The sequence below is a fragment of the Erythrolamprus reginae genome, unplaced genomic scaffold (assembly GCF_031021105.1).
Source record: "Erythrolamprus reginae isolate rEryReg1 unplaced genomic scaffold, rEryReg1.hap1 H_8, whole genome shotgun sequence".
Classification (NCBI taxonomy): domain Eukaryota; kingdom Metazoa; phylum Chordata; class Lepidosauria; order Squamata; family Dipsadidae; genus Erythrolamprus; species Erythrolamprus reginae.
In genome coordinates this window covers 798,438-814,404 of record NW_027248536.1, presented here as the reverse complement: position 1 = coordinate 814,404, position 15,967 = coordinate 798,438, and the positions used below count along the sequence as shown (strand labels likewise).

Sequence of the window (15,967 nt, the reverse complement as noted above, 5' to 3'; positions counted from 1 at the left end):
ATAAACATTAGATTTTGTGGCAAGAAAAAAGGAAAAATCTTAAAGAAAAAATATCTTAAAGAAAATCTTACAATTTTGAGATGGATGTTTAAACAGGGTTACAGTATATGAAAACCTGTTCCAGGCCATTGAGAAATCAGACCTAGGTTTGTCTAAGAAAGCTCAGCATTGCTGTTCAAGAGGAATAGTATAGTGACTGAAGCATTAGTACCATTTTATGAGCAAGTGCTTCATTTGCTAGTATGTTTCAGTTACAGTAGAATTAAGTGAATACTCAACAGTATCAGAAATGCTATAAACAATAAAACATTATAGGCTAAAGTGATTAAAATATTATTACAACTGCATAGATTTATGGTGAATATCATTTCATCAGCTTGCTCTAAGACAGATTCACAGTAAATTGCTAATTAAAAACCAAATGAATGTAGCATTCAGCCATTTTAAAACGAAACTGAGATGCCTATATTAGCAGCTTAGAAAAAATTATGTAGCAGTTTGTCTCAGAAATAAACAAGAAAGGTAATTTAATCTTAGGCTGGACAGTTACAACTGCACCACATGGAAACTTAACAAATATAATAGCACAGATATTACAGATATGTTATAACATATATAATATATAATTTGCAAAGGAAGGAAGCATACTAACTTAGTGAGTTTGAGCAATAAAGTTGTTAGAAATAGAGGGCAGATCTAGACAACAAAAATAAAGCAATCAGACATGCTTAGAAACTATAATTCTAAGTAACTAGCTTGGTGTATTTATAACAGAAATATGAGCAACTGGTTGAGTTTATACGATAATTATTATTTTGGAAAGTTGTGTAAATGTTATGAAGGGGTATGGTCTTTTCTTTTCCAGGATGTAATTACATTTTATAAATTTAAAAGGTCAGCTTAACTAGTACTTATGTTAATCCAAATTATCAAATTTAATCATCATTAAGTTATTCCATTTCCCCAGTTTAATTTACTATGTTAATATCTACTATTACTATTTCTTATAGGGGAAATTGTAGCATAATCTCAAGAGCATATATATAAGGAAACCTTCAGAAATCCAGTTTCTACTATACTGTATTTGGTATCAGTGTTTATTCTTTCTTACTATCTTGTCCTTTATCAACAAATCCCGAAATTTGCCTTGCTAGTTCTCTAATATTAACACTTCATGTCATGTCGATTATATTCTGGTATTGTGTTGGTTTTTTGGCAGCTGCCACATACTACTGGCTCATATTTAAGTGATTGTCCACTAGGACTTCAAGATTCTTCTGATAGTTACCACTATTGAGTCAATTACCACCTATTCTATACCTGTCTATTTGGTTTTCCTTTCCTAAATGTAGAACGTTAGTTTTATAGGATGTGCAAGCTTTTGGCTGTAAAAGTCATATCAAATCATTTTTACATTTTTGGATAGATGGTAGGATCACCTTATTTTAGATTCCTTTCTCTGATATAACCAGAGATGTCCCTGCAATTTTTACTCCGCTAGTTGTTACTGACTATAAGGGTTGGTGCTCATATCCATTTCAAGGCCATTGAACCAGCACTGTTTGAAGACATTTTCACAATGATGTGGCCAGCAGGACATCACAGAGCGCTGTTACTTTTCTACCAAAGTGGTAGCTATACAACTGCTTGCATTTGTATGCTTTGAAGCTGCTAGGTTGGCAGGAACTAGGATGAGGACGGGAGTTCACATTACCACATGGAGCTAAGGTCTTGAACTTGGACTGACAGCTTTCCAGCCAATAGGCCCAGCATCTTAACCACTGAGCCACTGTGTTGCCCCCCAATAGTTCTAATATAATGCTTTTCAGTTACAATAATTTAACTGGTATAATTAATAATATTTAGCTCTCTGTTAAACTTATTATATTTTGTAAAATTGCTGTTAGCATTTAAATATTCAACCTAGAAAATGACTAATGAAAATTTATTATACCTTAGATTTCTAAATAAGTTTTTTTTATTATGATAGACTGGTTTATTTGGAAGTCTTTGTACTACAGTTCTATAGTAGATGATTTGAAGCCTTCCCATCCTGTCCTCCACTGCAAGCAAATCCACCAGAAACAGAATGTTTCAATTTTACACATTTTGTGTCAGTTTTCCAGACAGAAAGTAGCCCCCAGACATTAAGACATTTAACTACGGAAAGGCGGTTTCCTTAGTTTTATTTGAATACTAGAAGTTAAGACTCCTGCTGATAGTTCAGGACTGTTAGTGGTTGCCTGACTGTTTGACAGAAAACATTTCCTTTCCTTTATTTAACCTTTGACTTGTGAATATAAAAGCTTTATCAGGATTGTAGTGGAAGTGCAAGGGAGCTGGAAATTGACCTTGTGCAACAAAGCTGAAGACCGCCTTTGAATGAAGGCTCGAAGGCCTGACTGGTAGCTCACTGGATTAGAAGGATATGTTAAATGTGTTTTTAATTAGTAATGAAATATTGCTTGTTGTTTATATGACAGATAAGGATTACATTGGATAGGATCTAGTGAATTAAAAGCAATACATAGCCACATCTATGATGGATTTTACAGATGCTATTTCCAACTTTTGGTTTGATACAGTGGGCAGCAAATTTGTTGAAACTTTTACCAACCTGCTGAAATTTCTACCAACCATGTGAATCAGTTTTGTGATTTGGCTTTTGTGTGATTATTGCTAAAGTAAACATTTCTCTAGATTCGGTAGTATCTATCTTAAACCTATTCAAACCCTCATCATTATGAGGTATCATACAAATGCCTCATCCTATTCCAGCCTTTGCAACCAGATTTTGAGAAAGGTTTTGTGTGTGTCTTTATATAGTTAAATAGATGGAAGCTTCACAATAAAAAAAAATTACTCATGTGGTTGGGCGGAAATGAGGGCCGGAAGTATGACAAAGTATCTGACTGAGGAAGCTTCCAGAAGCTTTGTTGGACGTTATGGTGGTTTATATGAGGACTAACAGAGGAGGTATGCATTTGCCTAGTGTAACTATGTCTTGCAAATATCCTTATGTGTAAATAATTGGTGTGTAAATAATCAGCATAGTGAATCGTCCTGATGTGATGTATGAAAATATTGGCACAAATGTGAGAATAAAAATATAGAAGGCACATTATAATAGTTTTAGCCATATTTTTTCATAAATATTCATTTAACAATTTAAGGTTGCTTTTTAAAAATGTTTAAGGGCTGCTGTTGAGATATTTCAACTGTAAAATAGAATTCTGATCTTTTAAAAATGTTGAAATTACAGATTTTTAAAGGATGACAAATACTGAATATTGTGAACTCCATTTTTAAAAAAAAGAATTTTAAAGTATTTAGTTACAAATGAGATTTTTCTAAAGCAAATTTAAAGCAACCATTAATGTGTTTTAGAGAGAGAGGAAACTTCAGGTATTGAAATCACAGTCTTGGATTTATTGTCACTGGACAAATACAGAAAAATCCACATTGCTGTGAAAGCAGGTCCTATTCTTGAACCCTGATTGATGGGGTTAAAAGGGAGCAGAGGTGGATTAAATTTATGTATTAGCAGGATATTTGACTATTGTTTTGAGTACTGACTAAGGATATGTTTATCTTTATTCACTGATACTGTTTAATTATAAAATATATTTAATTAAAGATTAAAAATCTATTTCCACTAGATATCAGAATAGTTGAAAAATGACATATAATAACTTTTTAAAGTGTTTCAAGAATATGGTAGCCTTACTTAAGGTCTGGATTTAATTTTCTCCTGCCAATCCTTACTGGTGCATTAACTCTGTGTCAATGTCATGTAAGCTAGGTAGATAAGTACTGTAGCTTTCCCACAAAGAGAAGTTACTTAATCAAAACTTGAATTATTGTCAGATTATTTTTTTAAACATTGCTTCTTTTTTTGTGGTTTGGAATATTTTTAAAATTATCCTTGAAATTTTTTTAATGAATTTTCCACTTTTGTGTTATCAAACTTGCTTAAGATTTTTCAAAAAGTGCATTACAGTGAAATGATTTTTAAATAATGCTTCCTTCTCTTACAACTGTTCTGTTTGTCTTTTCAGCTATTTGCCATGGTTTGAGATGTACTACAAACTTTTAAATACACTGGCGGAATATTTAGCTAAAGAGCAGGTAATTTTGTTTTTATTAAAAAGAAATAATTTTCTGAAGAACTGCTAATCATCAATGATTTTAAGATAGTAGTTCCTTTTTTGAAAAATAAATAAAAATTACATTTAGAAAGGGTTACTGCTAGTATTACTTTTCTTTAAAATATATACAGCTTAATAATTAAAAAAAACATTCTAAGTAGGAAAATTGAATGGCATTTCTATGCTAGAAATTATATATCAGGATTATACCCTGGGAAAGAATTTGAGTATAGACACTTTTAATACTTAGTTTAATTTGCTAAAGAAATGCAAGAAAGTGACACAATTTATATTGATAGAGATAATGCTATTCACCGATTGTCATTTGTTTATGTTTAGTAAGATTTACTATAAGACATGTTGTGTTATTGAGGAAGAAATCGGTTATTTGTGAAACTGGAAGACAGTTGAACTGTAAAGATAGAAATCAAGATTTCAGAATTTTGGGTGCTCCATCACTGGAGGCTTTTGAGAAGAGATTGGACAGCTACCTGTCTGAAATGGTGTAGTGTCCCCTGCTTGAGCAGGGGATTGGACTAGAAGACCTCCAATGTCCATTGAATTGGCTTATATAGTGCTCTTTCTAAAATGGGCTTGGATATAGAATGAATTCCTGGAGGGGCTACATTTTAAAAAGTAATTTAGATAGTTTGTAATAATTTTTGGAAAGTATGAACCTGCTTTGCATACTAAGATCTGCTTTAGAAACTCTAATTTTAGGGCCATTGTCAGATTGTTGAGCATCATTCAGGAATGTATTGATGTTTGTTGAATTACCTTTCAAAATACAGTGATCCCTCGAGTTTCGCGAGGGTTCCGTTCCAAGACCCCTCGCGAAACTCGATTTGTCGCGATATAGCGGTGCGGAAGTAAAAACACCATCTGCGCATGTGCGGCCATTTTTTCATGGCCGCACATGCGCAGATGGTGAAGTTTGCGTGTGGGCGGTGGGGAAGACCAAGGGAAGGTTCCTTCAGCCGCCCAACAGCTGATCTGCTCGGTAGCGCGGCAGCAGCGAGGAGCCGAAGATGGGGTTTCCCCTTTGCCTGGGCAACGGGGAAACCTCATCTTCGGCTCCTCGCTGCTGCCGCGCTACCGAGCAGATCAGCTGTTGGGCGGCTGAAGGAACATTCCCTGGGTCTTCCCCGCCACCTCGGATCCTCGCTGATGCCCGCCCGCCGTTTGCCGCTCGTCCCGTTCGCCCACCGCTCGCCCCGTTCGCCCGCCGCTATCGAACTTGCTATCGAGCCTGCTAATGAAATCCAACCCGCAGCGGCCCTTTCCCTCTCCAGGCTGCGGGAGGGGTCCGGAGAACAATGCCTGGCGCCGCGCTCCCGGCTGGGCTTTTTTCCCCCATTTCCCCTCGGGTGGAATTTCAGACCCTCCGCCGGTTGGATTTCATTAGCAGGCTCGATAGCAAGTTCTTCCTCCCTTTAGAAAGCCCCGCAGCCTCCTCCGCCCGGCGAGGCCGCCAGCGAGGACCCGCAAAGCCGCCGCCGCCGCAGCGAGGCCAAGCCGCCCGCTCCCACGGCACGGGCTCCCAACACAGCGCTGCACAGCCCGCCCTCGGCGATGCCTCCGCGGATCTGCAAGCCCAGCCGAGCGACGCCTCTGGTCTGGGCGAAGGCAGTGGGCAGGCCCCGCCGCAGCAGTCCCCGCGGGCACCGCGCGCCAAGGGCCGGCAAGGCCGCCGGCCAACAAAGGGGCTCCCTCGCCTCCCTCGGGCAGGTTTACAAAGGCAGCGTGGCAACCTGGAGCCCAGCACGCCCCGCAGCCCTCGCCTCGCCCGCCCCCGCCTGGCCGGCGCTCCGGCTACCCCCGGCTGAGGAAGAACCGAGTAGCCCCCGCCCGGCTCCCTTCAGCCCCCCGGGGCCAAGCGGGCGGGGGGCGGGCGGGACTTCGCCTGTCTCCGCCGCCCGCATCGCCCCTCCGGCGGGCCGGCCTCTCCCGCCCGCCTCTGCTGCAGCCGCCGCCGCCTCCCCGACTGGCACAAAAGGGCCCCGCCCGCCCCGCCCCGAAGCTTACCTTGCGAGTTTTTGGCTGCGGGGGGAGAAGTAGGACTTTCCTAACTCCCTCCCCCCGGTCGCCGTTTGCTGCTCGCCCGTTCACCTGCCCGCCATCAGGACCGCCGCGCACTAACTTGATGACGGCCAAGCCGTCCCAGATCGTGGGGAGGGGAGCTCTTCTCCAGCCAGGGGACGGCGAGGCCCTCCCAATGCCCCACGCTTGGAGCCGGAGTGAGGCCACTTCCGCCTCCGGATGAAGGAATCTCCTCAAACTCAAAGCCTGTATCCTGCCGCCCGGTTTACCCAGGACACGAGCGGCGAAGTGAGCCACAGCCACCTCCGTTCGGGCGAAGGAATCCCTGGGCAACGGGGAAACCCCACTGAAACCGGGCGGTTTGGACTTTCCATTCCTCCAAGTCACTTCGCCGCTCGTGTCCTGGGTAAACCGGGCGGCAGGATACAGGCTTTGAGTTTGAGGAGATTCCTTCATCCGGAGGCGGAAGTGGCCTCACTCCGGCTCCAAGCGCGGGGCATTGGGAGGGCCTCGCCGTCCCCTGGCTGGAGAAGAGCTCCCCTCCCCACGATCTGGGACGGCTTGGCCGTCATCAAGTTAGTGCGCGGCGGTCCTGATGGCGGGCAGGTGAACGGGCGAGCAGCAAACGGCGACCGGGGGGAGGGAGTTAGGAAAGTCCTACTTCTCCCCCCGCAGCCAAAAACTCGCAAGGTAAGCTTCGGGGCGGGGCGGGCGGGGCCCTTTTGTGCCAGTCGGGGAGGCGGCGGCGGCTGCAGCAGAGGCGGGCGGGGGAGGCCGGCCCGCCGGAGGGGCGATGCGGGCGGCGGAGACAGGCGAAGTCCCGCCCGCCCCCCGCCCGCTTGGCCCCGGGGGGCTGAAGGGAGCCGGGCGGGGGAGGGCGGGGCTACTCGGTTCTTCCTCAGCCGGGGGTAGCCGGAGCGCCAGCCAGGCGGGGGCGGGCGAGGCGAGGGCTGCGGGGCGTGCCGTGCTCCAAGTTGCCGCGCTGCCTTTGTAAACCTGCCCGAGGGAGGCGAGGGAGCCCCTTTGTTGGCCGGCGGCCTGGCCGGCCCTTGGCGCGCGGTGCCCGCGGGGACTGCTGCGGCGGGGCCTGCCCACTGCCTTCGCCCAGACCAGAGGCGTCGCTCGGCTGGGCTTGCAGATCCGCGGAGGCATCGCCGAGGGCGGGCTGAGCGGCGCTGTGTTGGGAGCCCGTGCCGTGGGAGCGGGCGGCTTGGCCTCGCTGCTGCGGCGGCGGCTTTGGGGTCCTCGCTGGCGGCCTCGCCGGTCGGAGGAGGCTGCGGGGCTTTCTAAAGGGAGGAAGAACTTGCTATCGAGCCTGCTAATGAAATCCAACCGGCGGAGGGTCTGAAATTCCACCCGAGGGGAAATGGGGGAAAAAAGCCCAGCCGGGAGCGCGGCGCCAGGCATTGTTCTCCGGACCCCTCCCGCAGCCTGGAGAGGGAAAGGGCCGCTGCGGGTTGGATTTCATTAGCAGGCTCGATAGCAAGTTCGATAGCGGCGGGCGAACGGGGCGAGCGGCGGGCGAACGAGGGGAGTGGGGGGCGAACGAGGGGAGCGGCGGGCGAACGAGGGGAGTGGGGGGCGAACGAGGGGAGCGGCGGGCGAATGAGGCGAGCGGCGGGCGAACGGGACGTGCGGCCGCCGAACGGGGCGAGCGGCAAACGGCGGGCGGGCATCAGCGAGGATCCGAGGCGGCGGGGAAGACCCAGGGAACGTTCCTTCGGCCGCCTAGCAGCTGATCTGCTCGGCAGCGCAGCACCAGCGAGGAGCCGAAGATCTTCGGCTCCTCGCTGCTGCTGCGCTGCCGAGCAGATCAGCTGCTAGGCGGCCGCTCGAGAGCAAGAGGGGGAGAGAAAGAGAGAGAAGGAAAGAAAGAGATGAGAGAGGGAGGAAGAGAGTGTGAGATAGGAAGAAGCAACATAGAGAAAGAGAAAGAAAGATGAGAAAGGAAGGAAGAGAGTGACCTGATCGGGTGGGGAAAATCGCGATATAGTGTTCGCGAAGATCGAGATGGTAACAATTGCTGAAAAATCGCGATATAGCGTTTTCGCGAAGATCGAGATCGCGAAACTCGAGGGATCACTGTAGAGGTATTGGGCCCTATAATAGTTTGTAGAAAAATCTATTTTTTAAAGTGAGATAATGGACTTGATGTGTAATATCAGATAATATTCTGATATTCATTTTATTTCTGCTTTATCTAAAGTATACTGGTAGGCTATAAAGTGTTTAAATTAGGCACATAGAGTGCTCCTTATATTGTATAGTTTTCAATGATTACATAGTTCGTTAGAAAGCTTTGCCCTGGAAATAAAGAAAACTGGCATGTGCTATATATATTTTATTTTTATACAGCTTGGTTGCCCTTTCCACCTATATTATTGCTATTCTTTTTTGTGCTGTTCATTTGTTTACTTTTGTTGCATTTTTGTACTAATGCTTACTTTATAAAATATTTTTCTTTGTATGTCCATATAGGAATATGCTTTGTTATAAATAAAACCATAATCCATAAAGCTTTGATTAACAGATAGAAAGACTGCGGTATTTTACAAATTATCCATGGAATTTTTCATGTGTACATTTGAGAATAAAGAGGGAAAATGAGAAGGTTTCTGTTTGCATAGAAAGTGATTGTCCTTATTTTTGCTCTTGATATACAGTGAGTGCAAATTAAGTTTTTATGTCTATTGAATATATTTTTTTAAAAAAATCTTATTTTGCGTAGGAAGCTGACTTGATTGATTTATTAGAAACATGGCATAACCATTCTGTGCCAGAGGCAAATACTCCAATCAGCTTAAATTTGGTAAGTATGGCTTTTGCTACAGAAAGTTGAATTTTAATTAAAATATTAAAGATAAGTCCCAGCTAGATCATATAGTAGGTCAACTCTATAAATAGTGGTGAATTTGGTTTTCTCATAAAATTCTATTTATAGATATGAGTAAATACGTTGTGTTGTGATTCCGTCTGAGGCTCCTCAGGGAACGGCTGAACCTCTGCCGGCTCCCTGCTCAGAGGGGGAGGAGGAGGAACAGGAGGAGGAGGAGGAGGCCCAGGCAGAAGGGGAGGAGGAATATCAGGCCGAGGGAGAGGGAGAACAGCCTGAGTCCCCCGGGGTGGAGCTCTCCCCAGCAAGCAGCCTGGAGTCCTTAGATGAAAATGCTCAAGCCATCATCGATCACAGGCAGAGAAGAGCAGAACAACGAAGGGGACAATTAGCCAGGTACTTCCAGTCCTAAATAGGTAACAGCTGGGTTTGGGTGTGGTTCTCCCCAGAAAGGCTGAAAAGGCAGACTCACCCTTCCTGTCTTGTGGAGTAGTATCTTTGGGAGTCCTGGGAGCTGGCTGTGATCTTTGGCGGCTCTGATTCTGACTTGTGGCCTTGAAGGCTGAAACCTTGGGGAAAAAGGCATGGGGGCTTATTCTCTACAGTGGTGTGTGTACCAGCAAGAAGTCTGCTGTATTGTCTGGCCGTCAGGACTTTGCTGTGAAGTCTCATAGCCTGCCTGTTGGGAAGAACAGGTTTTTCTCTGTGTTTATTTTTCAAACTATAAAGTGCTTTTGCTTTTACCAGCGTGTCTGGCTGCTTTTTCCAGTTGGTGTTGAAGTCTGGGGGCACCCAGACAGAACACGTTGATTATTATTGTGGAGTGTTCCATTGTGCTTATCTGCCCATATAATCTTGGAGGAATAGCTTTAGCTAATAGCTAATGCTAGTTAAATGGCTCAACTCAATCACTCTTATATTTGTTTTCAAACAAAGCTTCTGAATAAATTAAACCCAACTTATTTGATTCAATAGTGGCTATGTACTACAGCATTACCTCTAATTTGGGGATCCAGGACAAGTCCAAATGTTTATATTGGTCATATAAATGATACCAGTATTAATCTAGTAAGTGTGCCATTGTACTTCTATAATCTGTTTTAGTGTTAGGAAATACTCTGATATCCAAAATACAATAGTTTTTGGATCAAGAAATTGGTGTCTCTTTTAAATGTGCTGTTTTCTTTTTATATTTCCCTTAATTTAACAAATACCACATAATACATATAATTGATTATTATTATTTGCATGGTGCATTCCATACACTTAAAGATAGGTCATTGGTTATAGTTTGTACATATGGATATGCAAATTCTTTAATAAGAGATTATTACATGAAGAGGTATATCAATTATTCAATGATGAAATTACTTCAAAAGGTACTTGGATGCTGTTTTTAACTGCTTCGGGAGATAGCTGGGAAGCCGCGCGGCTGTTTTAAAAGGTGACAGCCGGGCTGGGGGGCTTCCCAGCAACCTCCCGAACCGAACCCGGGGTTCAGAAAAATTTTGCCTCTTCTTACGAACTTTGTTCGAATTACGAACCGGCGTTCGGGAGGCTTCTGGGAAGCCCCGCCGCCCGGCTGTCACCTTTTAAAACAGCCGCGCGGCTTCCCAGCAGTCTCTGAACGCCGGTTCGTAACTCGAAAAAAGTTCGTAAGAAGAGGCAAATTTTTTCTGAAGCCCGGCTTCGTATCACGAGTTGTTCGTAAGACGAGGGGTTCGTATCTTGAGGTACCACTGTATTTTGAAATTGAAACTTATTACAGACAACCTGTTTATTAAATGAATGAGCATGAAATCAGATGTTTGCTTAGAAGCCTTCTACCCAAAAGCGATTTATGATACAATATATAATTACTTTAGATGAAACTCGTAACTCATTTCCTGTTTGGATTCTTTGAAGAAAATAAAGTGGGATAAAATATATTTTTAAATTGATTTAAGACTGAGATGGACAACCTACAGTGTCAGAACCTCATTTGCAGCTCCCATGTCTTCAGCTCCTGAAACTCCTCATCATAATGGCTGAAAATTGGTTTCCTGCTATTTTGAGATAGGAGGCACGTAAACCTATATTGAAGATTGCAAATAGGCACATTGGCGATAGAAACAAAAATTCTGTCTTTAGAATTTTCATTCTCTCTAAAATCTAGTTTTGCTGTCATATGGGACTTGGTTCCACTGTCTCCCCCCCACCCCTCCAATTATAATCACAATAATTAAGATACTAGAAGATGGGGAGAGCAACAATCTGGGCTTTGTTATTGTTATTTAAACTTAATATAGTGAATGTAATTATTTATTAATGAAGAAGAGATTTCCTTTAAGAAGTTTTTGAAAGTCCCCTTCCCAGAAATATTTTGTAGTTATCAATAACTATAATGTATATCTTAGTTTTTCTTACTATTGCTTTAACAACATTTCCTCCTTTGGCAAGCCTGTTACTTTTTCTTCTGCAAAACAAAAATAAAATCTTGCATGACTTGAAAGAAGAAGCATTGAAGGATGAAATAGTCTTTGTTAAAAAGAAGAGGCAAATTCATTTAGAATAGAATTTTATTGGCCAAGTGTGATTGGACACACAAGGAATTTGTCTTGGTGCATATGCTCTCAGCGTACATAAAATAAAATATACATTTGTCAAGAATCATGTGGTACAACGCTTAATGATTGTCATAGGGGTCAAATAAGCAATGAAGAAGCAGTATTAATGAAAATCTTAGGATATAAGCAACAAGCTACAGTCATACAGTCAACATGGGAGGAAATGGGTGATAGGAATGATGAGAAAAACTAGTAGAATAGAAGTGCAGATTTAGTAGAAAGTCTGACAGTGTTGAGGGAATTATTTGTTTAGTAGAGTGATGGCATTCGGAAAAAAACTGTTCTTGTGTCTAGTTGTCTTGGTGTGCAGTGCTCTGTAGCGATGTTTTGAGGGTAGGCGTTGAAACAGTTTGTGTCCAGGATGTGAGGAGTCAGTAAATATTTCCCACGCCCTCTTTTTGACTCGTGCTGTATACAGGTCCTCAATGGAAGGCAGGTTGGCAGCAATTGCTTTTTCTGCAGTTCTGATTGTCCTCTGAAGTCTGTGTTGGTCCTGTTGGGTTGCAGCACCAAACCAGACAGTTATAGAGGTGCAGATGACAGACTCAATGATTCCTCTGTAGAACTGTATCAGCAGCTCCTTGGGCAGTTTGAGCTTCCTGAGCTGGCGCAGAAAGAACATTCTTTGTTGTGCTTTTTTGATGATGTTTTTGATGTTAGGTGACCATTTTAGGTCTTGAGATAGGGAACACATTTGAAAATGCCAATAATCCTTGCTTCAGAAATGAATTGGTTGATCTTGTTGGAAAAATAACAAGAAAGTGTTTTCCAGTGAGCATATTTTGAATACTCAACCATATACAGTGTGTGGGGGGGAAGTATTTAATCATATACCAATTGTGCAAATTCTCCCACTTAAAAAGATGAGAGAGGCCTGTAATTGACATCATAGGTAGACCTCAACCATGAGAGACAACATGAGAAAACGCATCCAGAAAATGACATTTTCTGGTTATTAACAAATTTCTTTGCAAATTATGGTGGAAAATAAGTATTTGGTCACCTACAAACAAGCAAGATTTCTGGCTCTCACAGACCTGTAACTTCTTCTTTAAAAGGTTCCTCTGTCCTCTACTCATTACCTGTAGTAATGACACCTGTTTGAATTTGTTATCAGTATAAAAGACACCTGTCCAGGACCTCAAACGTCACACTCCAAACTCCACTATGGTGAAGAGCTGTCGAAGGACACCAGAAACAAAATTGTAGCCCTGCACCAGGCTGGGAAGATTGAATCTGCAATAGGCAAGCAGCTTGGTGTGAAGAAATCAATTTTGGGAGCAATAATTAGAAAATGGAAGACATACAAGACCACTGATAATCTCCCTTGATCTGGGACTACACGCAAGATCTCATCCCGTGGGGTCAAAATGATCACAAGAATGGTGAGCAAAAATCCCAGACCCACACGGGGGAACCTAGTAAATGACCTGCAGAGAGCTGGGACCAACGTAACAAAGGCTACCATCAGTAACACACTACACCGCCAGGGACTCAAGATTCTGCACTGCCAGACGTGTCCCCCTGCTTAAGCCAGTACATGTCCGAGCCCGTCTGAAGTTTGCTAGAGAGCATTTGGATGGTCCAGAAGATATTGGGAGAATGTCATATGGTCAGAAGAAACCAAAGTAGAACTGTTTGGTAGAAGCACAACTCGTCGTGTTTAGAGGAGAAAGAATGCTGAGTTGCATCCAAAGAACACCATACCTACTGTGAAGCATGGGGGTGGCAACATCATGTTTTGAGGCGGTTTTTCTGCAAAGGGACCAGGACGATTGATCTGTGTACATGAAATAATAAATGGGGGCATGTATTGTGAGATTTTGAGTGCAAACAACCTTCCATCAGCAAGGGCACTGAAGATGAAACGTGGCTGGATCTTTCAGCATGACAATGATCCCAAATACACCACCAGTGCAACGAAGGAGTGGTTTCGTAAGAAGCATTTTTAAGATCCTGGAGTGCCCTAGCCCGTCTCCAGATCTCAACCTTATAAAAAACTTTTGGAGGGAGTTGAAAGTCCGTGTTGCCCAGCAACAGTCCCAAAACATCACTGCTCTTGAGGAGATCTGCATGAAGGAAAGGGCCAACATACCAGCAACAGTGCGTGCCAACCTTGTGAGGACAAAAGATATATAACAAAGTATTGAGATGAACTTTTGTTATTGACCAAATACTTATTTTCCACTATAATTTCGTTAAAAATCAGACAATGTGATTTTCTGGATGTATTTTCTCATGTCTCTCATGGTTGATGATGTCCTATGATGATGATAGCTATGATGTCAATTACAGGCCTCTCATCTTTTTAAGTGGGAGAACTTGCACAAATGGTGTCTGACTAAATACTTCCCCCCCACACACTGTATGTTAATAGTAAGTGCAAAATATTCATCTCAGGTCCTTAAAAAACCCCTGATTGCCAAAGATGTCTATTAATTGCAAGAGATTTATAAATGTCCCCTGAGAAATTACAATGTGGTGAGTCTGGTCTAAAGAAGGCAAACTACTTGAATATATTTTCCAGTAACATATATTGTCACCTTTGGAACTATAGCTGTACATTGCCTACTAAAAAGGCCCTTAATATTTAATAAAGTGGCAATAATTTATTCTCATACCTCTTTTGCTTATTAAAAATGCACAGAATGTTTTTTATCTATTTCAGTTGTTTGTGTATTTCAGAGAAAGGATCTTAGTAGCCTAGGGATCAAAGCTGTATTATTTTCACTGAATATATTTACAGATGGCCCTGTTGAAAGTATGTGAGCAATGTCTGCCATCACATCTTCATTATATTTCAGTGTCATTTTCATGATAATTGTTCAGCAGATTGAATGTTTGGCTTCTCAATGATTATAAAATCAATCTCTCTAAATTACATCTTGCCAAAAATCCAGGAAAGGTATTTAGGAAATAATCCAAAGATGTAAAAACCCACGGATACAAGCCAGTTGATCAGATTAAACATGCAGACAGTCCTCGACTTATGGTCAGTGATTTTATGAGTTTGCCTCTATGACAGTCTTAGAACAGATGCTTTATGGAATGTGAACAATCACCAGCTGTTTAAATGATTGTGTTGCTTCTAGTTATGTGACTACATTTCAGGGGCTTTTCAATCTGTTCCCATTTACAACTGCTTGTCAAGTGTCCTGCAAGCACATATTGGATTAAATAAAGTATAAACATGATTTGAATACATGAATATGAATAAAAGGAAACATTAGGGTAGGGACGGTGGGCATGCTGGTGTGCTTTTGCATGCCCCTTATAGACCTCTTAGGAATGGGGTGAGGTCAACAGTAGACAGTCTAAGGTTAAAATTTTGGGGATTTGGGGGTGAAACTACAGAGTCAGGTAGTGCATTCCAGGCATTGATCACTCTGTCGCTAAAATTATATTTTCTGCAATGCAGTTTGGAGCGGTTCACTTTACATTTTTATCTATTGTGTGCTTGTGTATTGTTGTGGTTGAAGCTGAAGTAGTTGTTGACAGGAAGGACATTGTAGCTGATAATTTTATGAATCAAGCTTAGGTCATACCAAAGGCGGTGTAGTTCTAGGTTGTCTAAGCTCAGAATTTTAAGTCTGGTAGCATAAGGTATTTTGTTGTGAGCAGAGCAGTGGAAGACTTGTCTCATGAAATATCTCTGGAAATGCTCAGTTGTATTAATGTTTGATATGCAGTGCAGGTTCCAGACAGATGAGATGTATTCAAGAATTGGTCTAGCAAATGTTTTGTATGCTCTGGTTAATAGTGTAATATTACCAGAAAAGAAGCTAAACAAGATTAGGTTTACCACTCCTAATGCCTTTTTGGCGATGTTGTTACAGTGGGCTTTGGCGCTTAGGTCATTAGATATGAGTACTTCAAGGTCCTTGACAGTGAGTGTCATCAACAAGGCCATGTCCATTCAGCTTGTATTTTGTATTCTGATTATTTTTGCTAATATATAAGATAGAGCATTGTTGGTTCAGTTGCCAATTATTTGACCATTCTGACGCAAAGTCAAGGACTTTTTAAAGGGTACAGCATTGTCGGTGATGTTAAATAGTTTTACATCATCAATGAAGAGACACACAGTTGCTTAAAATATGATCGCAAATATCATTTATGTAAAGTATAAAGAGTGTTAGTCCAAAAACTCTGCTTTGGGGCACACCACTTTAACTGATGCAGGATTTGATAGGATACTCCCTATTTTGACCACATCTGTTTGACAGGAAAGCAGCTATCCAATTATGTAGGGGTCCAGAGATGCCATAGGATTTTTAGTTTTAGAAGTAGTTTGTTGTGTATTACTGGATCAAAGGCTTTACAGAAGTCTATGTAAATTG

The 15,967-nt window shown here is 42.6% G+C and overlaps 1 protein-coding gene across 2 annotated transcripts in view; it reads left to right on the top strand.

Moving 5' to 3' along the window:
* LOC139155887 (DENN domain-containing protein 1B-like) overlaps positions 1-15,967 on the top strand; it is a 241,947-nt gene that overhangs the window by 95,845 nt on the left and 130,135 nt on the right. For both annotated transcript variants that reach the window (XM_070731234.1, XM_070731235.1), the window contains exons 6-7: positions 4,059-4,128; positions 8,917-8,997. In XM_070731234.1, coding sequence (XP_070587335.1) covers positions 4,059-4,128; positions 8,917-8,997 — 151 coding nt within the window. The remainder of the gene's footprint in view (positions 1-4,058; positions 4,129-8,916; positions 8,998-15,967) is intronic.